Source organism: Corvus brachyrhynchos, unplaced genomic scaffold, assembly GCF_000691975.1.
Source record: "Corvus brachyrhynchos isolate BGI_N302 unplaced genomic scaffold, ASM69197v1 scaffold32, whole genome shotgun sequence".
NCBI classification, from domain to species: domain Eukaryota; kingdom Metazoa; phylum Chordata; class Aves; order Passeriformes; family Corvidae; genus Corvus; species Corvus brachyrhynchos.
The window spans coordinates 14,022,133-14,032,902 of record NW_008237919.1 but is presented as its reverse complement, the minus strand read 5'-3'; the positions used below and the strand labels follow the sequence as shown (position 1 = coordinate 14,032,902).

The window sequence follows — 10,770 nt, the reverse complement described above, 5'->3', positions numbered from 1 at the left end:
AAACAAACACACAAGTAAAGTTATGCTCATTTCCTCTCAATACTCAAAGCTTTTAATCTTTTCCAATAAAAAAGCCTAAATGAAATAACCTTAAGGATTCTGAGAATAGTATTTACAGAAAAAAAATATGAAGGTATGCATGAAAGAAAAAGATGACCAAGACTGAATTATTCTGAGACAGCAATTTCATAATTCACAATTATACATAGCAGAAGGATATGAATAGGTCAATATGCCTGCTTGGACATAAGGAAGGGAGGAAAGAACTGCTGCTTACAGCTGCCACACATGGCTCTGGTAGGCATTAACAGATGGCTAGGACTGCTTTTCCTTTAACATTATGCAATGTTGCTGCAAGGAAGTGATACCATGATCAAAATCAGACACTCAAATTCTGAATGGTGACCAAGATAATTGAGACTTAAAGAGAAAATACTAACAAGTTTTAAAATAAAAACTTAGAAATAAAAGTATTACCTTCCAGAAAATATTGCATACTATTGCCTGTGCTTCTTAACAGAAACAAAATAATTTCTTTTTTAATTAATGTCTACACTGTTCTCGTATCTGGCTGCAGTCAGAGAATCATAATAAAATTAGAAGTGACTGCAACTATTTCAGGGAAGCTAAATAATAATTCTCATGTATGTGTGTTACATTTAGCAAGAAATACTGGAGGTTAGTATTAAATAATTCCTGTTCAATTTTCCTGTTCTTCATTTACTACAACCTTTTTAGTTTGCTCTCCCAGTTTTCCTCCTACTTTTAAAAAGGTGCAAGGATCTATACAGACCAATTTATACATAGTTATTTACATATTATAAACACCCACATTCATTTATATACATGAAGACCAGTCACTCATGAACTAACACTAATAGAAAAATGCTTAGAAAATAAATACAAGCAAATCAATCAAACACAAATGACAACAACAAAAAAGAGATACTGCCGGTTATTTTAATAATTTTAATGAAAGATCCTCTTCTAAAGTTTATGGTAACTTTCCTTCCCCTACCCCTTCAACTAATTCTGCAACACACAAAGTCACAGAAACAGGCTAAAATGTCATAGTTTTAGAGAATCACAATCAATTCTTTACAGACATTCTTCTCTAAAATCCAGTTTCTCCCAACATTTCCTGCTGCAACAGCTAATCTAACTGTTGACTGTCATCAAGTGGAAACAGTCTGATCCTTCTCATATTCACACAAAGACCTAGCCCAGAAAGTTAAGAGTTCTCTAGGGCTATGTAGGTTCACAACTTTGAGGAGCCAAAGTGTACAGCTGCTATGAGCTGTTAGATTGTCTGGACCAGGATGATTCACATACACCTAAAGTTAAGCTAACGCATGCTAGAAAATTTCCACCTAAACCAGACTACATTCTCCATGGAAGAAAAAAGCATGCCATATCACTTTTCTTATTAACTGATCAAATTATGCATTTTTAAAAAAAAGTTCAGTGTCTGGCTTACAAATATATACCATCAGACTTGCCTTACTTTGGTCCTTAACCCTTGGATTCTCCCTGCCCCATTACAGCATTAAATTACACAAAATAAGTATGACACGACAAAATAAACTTCTATTCAATTTCTGTGACTGTTTTCCATTACTTTTTACATTTTACTGCATATTGTGAAGTCTGTTCAGTTTACCTCCTACAATTCTGGTCTATTTGCACAGTTTCTTGACACACTAAAAGACAAGATTCGTTTACGGAAATCCCTAAAGAAGCTAATTATAGAATACGTAAACAATGGAAATAAATCTGTACCAAATACTTAAATCTTTTTTTTCAATCAATCTGTAGTTTGACAATGCTTTCTTTAAAAAGTGGTGAAATAGATGGAGAAAAGCCTCACCTTAAACCATAAAGGACCATGAAGTGGTCCTTTTGCTGCTACAGATTTCCACACACAAGCAAGTCAGCCATCACACAGAGAACATAATCCTGCATACTCTCCAACATAGATCTAATTTTTTACATAATGAGTTAGAGACGCTCAACTAGACCCCTTAATCCAACCACTCTATGCAGAGGTCAGAGCTCATGTGATTTAAAGGACAGCTGATAACGGGGAAGAAAACAAGCACCCACAACCAGTCAACTGCATTCTAGTCATTTCCTTGAAGATGCTCCTAAATTAAACAGTGTTATACTTTAGGAAGCCATAGCGTCACAAATAGGCTTTTCAAGAGGCTTTGTATTTGCACACACAGCATCAAAAGCAAATCCTATTTAAAAGAGCTACATTTACTAGCATCTGTAAAGGTTAAAAAAACTAAAAGCTTAAAATGTTATGGTGTAAAGCTCACTATAAAGCTTTTGTTTAGTCAGCAACTTAGATTAACATGTACATTTATCTTTTTGGCTTTCTTTTCACAGAGTGTTGCATTGTGTTCTGAGCCAAAAATCTAAAGATTTTGGCAAAAATTAACCTATTCTTTTTCCAAGTGATTTACACAGGTCTAGATCTCACAATACACAAGCTTACACAGCCATTAATGTAAAAAAAAAAAAAAATCCCTGAAAGACCTAAGTGCTAAAGTGCTAAAGTTCAAAAATGCACCCAAGTATGTATCTAGCTCAACCCTGATACTCAACTACTTGAAGAAAAAACAGTCCTCTTTTTAAAATTCACAGAAAAGTATATTCTTAAAAGTCTTTTTCAAAGGTAAATGTCTTTTTCATTCATCAAGAATTAGAGCACCAGCAAGTGCACATGTCACAACGAGCAGTCAGCCTAGCTACAGATATTCTTTTCTCCTTGGCAGATACAGAAAAAAAGTTAGTACAAGTTGTGCTCAATCCTTACAAGAAATTTCAATTCACCATTCCCATCTCAACCTTGCAGTAGCCAATGGAGCCTTACATCAACAGCTAGCAAAGCAAACTCCCATTCCCACTTATGATAAACACATGCTGCTTAACCCACCACAACTAGGAAGTGCATGAAAGGTGCTTCTAGTCATGCTAATAGTCAATCTCCTGCAGCAAATGAGACAGCTCAGTGAATCCATGGTCTGACACTTAAGAATGGTCCCATTCTCTCCAGCTCCTCACTTTCCAAACCAGGACTGCCAGCTCACTGTCTACCTTCTGTCAGTACTTTAGTGCACTTGATCCTTCCATGAGTAGGCTTAGCAAACTGGCAATAAGTTATTCAGAGCGTTTTCTTTTTACTGGATGCATTTTCTACTGATTTATTTCCCTGAACTGGCTCATCCTGGGACCAGACAAGCATCACTGGCATATGAGTAAAGCCAAAAGCATCTAAATCACAATCAGCTTAAGACAAGCTAAAAGTGACCTGCCATCAGGCAGGTGATCACATTCCTGGTCCTGGCTGCACCTTCTCCATTACCTCTTACCCATTCTCACAACATCAAAGTAACAGTGTCAGATCAGGTCAGACTCACCAAGCAAGTACTACCCCAAGTCACCTACTGGCCACACAACTGCAAGAGCTCACCCCAAGAAGGGTGAGGAGCTGTGTCTGGGTTCCACCATGGCTTGAGACCGGCTTAGACTCAATCATAAAAATCGCATCCTTCAGAGCCAGCAATGCAAATGTTCTCAGAGCACGCTCGGACGTCTTCCCTCTCTTCCTACTGCGCTCCCTCCTTCTTGAGACATCTTCTCCTGATCTTGAGGAGCTTTCCAAGTTCTGACCACAGCATTCCCACTACCCTTCATTTTTGGTACCTCCTTTCTTATAGAGAGGACCAAGGAAACGCTTCTACATACCTCAGGGCATCCTGCAAGTGTAGGAAGAAATGGCTAGATTTCAAAATTGCAGAAGACAAATTGTAGTCTGATGTTGCACCACATACTGGGCATGACAGGCCCAATGCTTCAATTCATCCAGACTCCCTTTGACTTCAGAAAAAGCCTTCTACTTTGCTCCACAGTCTCATTTGTAATATATCCCAGTGTTCTCTCAACTACAAGGATACCCTGAAAGTCAAATCTTTATCTCATACTGTCTTTGAAAAGCCACAGAGGACAGTGTGCATGCTGAAATATCAATTACTGAGGCTGTTCCTGTCTAAACATGTAAGTACCAATGGCAGTATTGTTCAGTTTTCAAGCAAACAGCAAACAAACATTTTCCTCCTTAATTCTGTAGACTTTCTTCCACATTCATAAAGTCTCATTACTTTCCTAGGCAAACAGGCAAACACAGTGAAACAAGCACTGTTGAAAGACTAATCTTATGTAAAATCTGAGAGAAATAAGGCCTGTGCTTAATAAGCAAAGGAAAACTGAATCAACACAAAGTTGGGTCAAACCAGATGTTTATAACTTATGCATTAAGATGGCCTGTCTGAAAACAAGTTTTTAACTTTAAAATCAATTACTGCCCAAATCAGAAGAAAATATGTATAACAAAAACTGTAAATAGTTAAAAAACTAGTTTAAGTGTTTTACCAGATGCCCAAGAAGCGACAATTTTACTGCTGAGAAAGACCAGAGCAGTGAAAAACTGCACAGTTTACAAAGAAAGTAAGAACAACTTTGTAAGAACGGCAAGAGAAGCATTGACAATGACCATGACAAATTAGAAAAATACAAAAAAACTGAAACGCTAGCAAAAGGATACAATACATCCCTATCCCTAGAAGGGCAAGCACCATCCTAGCAATAAAAGAAATTAACAAAAATTGTCAAGATTACAAAGTAAGAACTGATAGAACTGTCAATACAAAAACACAAACCCACAAAGTTTGAAAATATTAGGTAAGTGCAGAACAAAAAGTCTGGCCAGAAAATTTAAATTGCCACAATAAAATGCTTTCTAATAGAACAAGTATTAAACTTTTTTAAAATAAAGGTTGTTTAGGTCAACCATATAGTCCAAAAGACAAGAATATTGCTATTCATGAAGCCAGAAGAAACTCCTGCAGTCTGGATACAAGATGACATGGGTTATAAACAGTTACCATTTTAAGTTATTGCTAGCTTTTCTAGGTTTTGATACAGAACAGACAATAAAGCAAATACTAATAATATAGCAGACTAGCAAAGACTAGTACCATGGCTTCATAGGAAATTAAAGCTGTCACTTTCATTTGATAAAGTAGTAGCAATGGTCAAACACAGTTAATGTCCAAAGTGTTTGGGTTAATGTTTGGGACTGATATTTTGATTAAAAAATTAGAATATAATGAAAGTTAATGTGGTCTATCTTGCATGTATTAAAAACTAAAGGTGAGCAAGCTTCATTCTTATAATTTGCTTTGTGACTACTATACACACTCTCCTAGTTAAGGAATATGCTCCAAAAAAACCCTCTTTATCTTCTCAGTAGCTCCCATTTTTAAACCCCCAGAGAAGTGTCAATATGAAAACACTAAGCATCCTTTAGAGCCTGTACCTTGACCCCACCCTATTTCACCATTGTCTGCAACCTAGAAGTAACCAACAGTTAGAGGTAATGCTAACACGGAGGGGAGGGCACAGAGTGTGTGGAGAGAGAAAAAGTGGAACAACTAATACTCTGTTTCTTATACAACTTGGGGAATGTTGGGACAGGACAAAATCAGGGTTTTTTAAATATCAACAAAAGTCCTATCTAAAATGAAGACCCATCCTAGAAACGATTGCGAACAGATTGTCATTATCTGGGTACAAGTTTCCAGTGTAACGCAATTCCCAACAAAACCAGTACAAATATACGTGTGGGGAATGATGAGCAGGTATCATAGGATGGCCTTGGTTGGAAGGGACCTTGAAGCCCATCTAGTTCAAACCCCTCTGCCATGGGCAAGGACACCTTTCACAAGAGCTCAGAGCCCCATCCAGCCTGGCCTTGAAACCTTCCAGGGATGGGGCATCCAGAGGTGTTTACTACCACAACTGTGTGACTGCCAGAATAGTGCTCTGTTCCCAAGTTCCTCCAACAGCTAATGCACCGAGAGCAAAGCCATGAAAACACTGGAAGGATGACTGAACATCAGAGACTCAAAAGGGTCAGGAGGACTGCAGACCGTAACAGTAGTGTAGGGATCTGATAATCATCAGCATCTTAAATAAACAGACAGACCTATGTTTGGACAGATATCTCTCAAGATGTAACTAACAGAAATAAAATTCAGACTAGAAACATGTTTAATTCTTAAACAGACTAATTATATTTGAGGGCAACTTTCCCAGCTATGCAAAATGATCTATTATGGTAAGATTTTGTTTGGGTTTTTTTTCACTTTATGATAAGTATTCTGGTGATAAAAAGAATTCGTTAAAAAAACTTCAGCCTGCAATACAAGGTTGGATTAGATTTGCAGTCCTCTCCAGCCTCAACCTCTGAAGCTACCCAAGATACACAAAGCAAGGTTCAACCTTCAATATCAAGTATGCTAATTTGTCTGAGACATCACAGTTCTGTTCTCCTTTTTAAGCAGTATAATAAGTGATACCTGATCTTTGAATGAGCTCACAAATGCAAGACTAGTCTCTGGAGTGATCCTGACTTAACAACACAGTAAGTCCTGTATCTGTACAGGACAATTAAGAACAATCTGCACTGAAGTACAACCCCAACAACAGCTACAGAGCTCCACAGAGAATAGAGCTGGATGGTAAAGTCAGGCCTTTCACTGAAATCTTGAACAGAAAAAATTAGAGCAAAGCTATCTACAGTAGGTTTACTTGTTTTGTTCAAATCACCAACAAGGAATACCAGGATACGCTTCTAACTTCCTAGGTAGTTACAAAGTGAACCATAAGGAGAGAAACAAAGGTAAGAATGACAGCTTCCATCTGGGAAAAACTCCTGTCAAACAGGGCCCATAACTATTAACATCGCTTTTCAACTTTGCAGGAAGATAGGTCTCAGACAAGACTTGTTTAATGCCAAAAGAAATCTGTAATAAACAGTAACTTCCATCTGTCTCAAATATATCCCATACTACCTGACACCAGTAAATGCACTACACTGAAGTAACAAACCAGATCTTCCTCCCCAGTAATAGTTCTTACCATTTAGGAAGAGATGCAGCCCTCAACAGCTGCAATACCTTTGGCAGTTAGGGCCATCCTAGGCCCACATCTAGAATATTTTTCAAATATAAAAGAGCATTACAAGCAAAATCCATTTTCTAAAATTCTCCTGTCTCCCCGCCCCTTGAATTACAGAATTAAACATCCAAACTTATCATCACCCACCACAGAACAATCAGGAACTCGCTCTTATTTAGAAGATACAAGGAATTTAAAGTCAGGGGGTCTGTTGGCCTACTAAAATAACTTATTCAAAGGATAACAAACATAATCAGCATAAGCAGCACTCCCATACCAGGGCTACACTGTATAAAAGGAAGCAGAGTTTGCCATTCTGTCACCAGAAACCTAAACAGTGGGAGAAAGAAACAAACCAGCAGGGACTGCTTAGCCCAGTGTTACTCTGCCATCGTAGGGTGCTCTGCGTCCCTCAGGGAGCTACCATATCACACGGCAGGTCAACCAATGCCGTGTCTGCTCCAAGACCTACACCCACAAGGCTCCCTTTGGTCATCCATGCACTTCCCAACCTGCTGAAGAATTCATGTATATGAATCAGAGTCACTCCAACAGTCTATACTCCTCTATATTCACATATTTGATACACCACTCAGTTATCCAGTTGCAGAATTAAAAAACTCGCATTTGATCTCTAGAAAGATATCTAAACTCCAGCTGAACACATCAACAGCTGGATAATCCACCACTGCCCTCCTTCCTTGGTTACAATGATTATTCATCCTCAGCATTTACCACTTTGTGCTTTTCAATTTGATCCCATTCAAGTTCACTTTCCAGTCATTGGGTCTTGTTAAGCATAAACTGAATAAAGCACTGGATTTCAGTACGAAAATACTCACACAGGGGAAAAAAAGATACTTCTCACTTTTTTAGACAATGTGAACGGGGCTTTTGCAGGCCTTTTACCATAAAGCATTATTAAAATAATTTTTAATTATTTCCCATACTCTTCACTATTTAACAATAATTTTTAAAGACAAAACTTCATAATTAGCATTACCACATGTTCAGCCAAAAATCCTCTCCTTGTTCTTACACATTTTTAAACAAAGCATTATACTGGGAACTTCTGCTGAAGTGCTTGTTCATATTTGTATCCTATCAATCAATAACTTTTGGGATACAATCCCGTGCATATGTTCCTTACCATCAATTTACTTTGAATATAGCTGCACTAAGGTGTGCCTGCTTTACCAGCATAACTTCACGTGAATTCTAGATGGTTTTGTACAGTTCCATCCTCCCTGCTTACACCCATCCATCTTGTTTGTCTGCAAGTTCTATTAATGACAACTGTGATATTACTTCCAAATCATTAATGAAAAAAGACTGAGTCTAGTAGACTAACTCCTGCAAGACTTTTAGGAATAATGACATTCAGGAATAATCCTAACTATTTCCAAGATGTATTAGTTAGCCAGCAGTTCTCTGAGCATTTATCATATACTATAAGATCATTCTACAAGTATTACATGTGCAATTAATATTATTTGTTGTACTTCACCACTAAAATTATCTTCATAAGCTTTGTTGTTCCACTAGTAATCTTACAGCTAGAAGAGAAGAGTGAGATCTACACTGTCATACTAAATTGAACTTCTCATAAGAAAGAATAAATATCCTTGAAAAGAAGAGTCCATTACTTAAGTTCAACTTGCATTCATGAGAGAGGGAGCAAGGGAGGCCCAAGAACCCAGTCAGCAAGATACCACACAAACCCCATAAAAAGCAGTCCCAACATAAGTTTCCTAAAGCATTCATATTTTCATCAATTTCTACCTCTTCATACCGAAGTTACTGAATCACTTTAAACTGAGTCTTTCACAAATAAATAAATAAACAGATCTCCCAGCACGCCAGTATTTAAGTAATTTTTCACTATTTCTAAGAATCTCTCTCCTACAACATTAATATTGTATTCTAGTATTTCATGGCAAAATGCAAAGCCTTAGAGCCCATATAAAAACAAACACATCTCTTCAAAAAAAACAAACAAAAAAAAACCCACAAAAACTTCTAACAATTTGAAAGTAATCCAAATTAGTCAATACAAAAAGACAGCAAGAAGCAAAAGCCTCATAAAAAAGGCATGGAAAAAATACCTGAAAAAGACATCTAAAATAAACAACAGCACCATGAAACAAACAAACAAACAAACAAAAAGTAAAGATTTTGACAGTCCTATAAAAAGCATGGGTTTTAAAAGTATACAAATGTTGAAACTGATTATATGCTCCAATGTCACTACTTACATAAGGACATGGTGCTATTTTCTTGAAAAAAGTGGAAATCACCAAGTATCAAGGCCCCCGACCCTCAAAAAAAAAATGACTGAATACAGATGCACTGCATTGTTCAGAGGGCAGGTCTGTGACAATACAGCTCTGCTATGGCACAGAATCCGTAAGTTTTTAAAAGAGTATTTCTTGAGTATCTGTTAACAGTCAGTCTGTCTCACCACCAACATGAAAAACAGCCTTCTCTTTTAAAGCTTATCTGTACAAAGACTTTAGGGAACAAGGAAACACTCACTGAAATCCATGTAGACACTATTTTGTGAGTACAAAAAAGATCTAGTCAGATACTCAGCATTTCTGGAAAACTCAAATAGAACTCTCTCCAAACGAGTGATAATTATTGCATATTAAAAGACTCCAGTTGATGGTACAGCATGCTATATATATTAGCTTCCTTTCCCATCTTTTGTAAACACATTTGACTTTATGCATCAAAGGAACAGCATAAAATTCTACCAGATTAACTAGCTAGACTACCAATTTAAATTGAGAGATTCTAGTCTGCTATACAGTAATTACTCAAAGTTAACAAACAGGAATCTTCAATCTTTAAAACACAATGGTTTTCTGACAAGCCGTAAACGCTTTTTATTCCATTTTCCAGTCTTAGACTGCCTATCTGAAGCTTCCACAAGTTAAGAACACTTTCTTTCAAAGAACATCAATATCCTACAGAGTGTGGATCACTACTGAAAACTTGTGTCACGTCTGAAAATCATCAGACACTGCTACCGATGGTACTGCATTTAGTCTGACTCCAGTTAGGCTGAAGAAACATGTAGCAACAGTCTATACAAATCCCTTAAAATAAAGCCCAAAAATAATTAAAAAATACAAAAACAAAAAAAAAAAAATCAAGACACTTGGGGTTTATTGCTTTGCTAATTACCCTTCAGAACAGACTGGTCATGAGCACAGTTTAGAGAGGCAGAGTAGGTAAGATACACGATCACATATAGAGGCCTACAGAGCCTCTTCAGTCATCAAATAAACTAACATTCTTTTAAGACACTGTTTAAGAAAAAAGATACCATCTGTTTAGCAAAAACTGGAGCCTGACATATGCACTTATCTGTTTTGTAAGCTGAAAAATCAATTCTTACAGTCCTTAACGTATACGTCCTTAACGTATCAGGTGACAAGTCCACACGTAAAAGCTTTTCTAAACTATTTAAAATACATTTCAAAACAGTCATACTAGTCCTCAAGAATACACACATGCTGCAAGGTGGGCGGCACAAGAGAAGGGTAAAAAAAATGGCACGAAACGACCTCTACATGTTACCTGTAAACATTCCTCCTACCGCCAACACACTGGAAAAAACAGACCGCTTGCTCTCAAAATAAGCCCACGCCACACGGGGAGCGCTGGGCTGGATGGGGCCGGACCCGACCTGCGGGTGAGCTGCAGACCAGTGCCATCCAAACGCAAGGGGAAACATTT

At 37.4% G+C, this 10,770-nt stretch overlaps 1 protein-coding gene across 1 annotated transcript in view; it reads right to left on the bottom strand.

Annotated features, from left to right (window-relative positions):
* The window catches only part of ZDHHC17 (zinc finger DHHC-type containing 17), a 67,956-nt gene that overhangs the window by 56,573 nt on the left and 613 nt on the right, over nt 1-10,770 (bottom strand). The window contains exon 2 of the mRNA XM_008632823.2: nt 10,695-10,718. Within this exon, the coding sequence (XP_008631045.2) occupies nt 10,695-10,718 (24 nt within the window). The remainder of the gene's footprint in view (nt 1-10,694; nt 10,719-10,770) is intronic.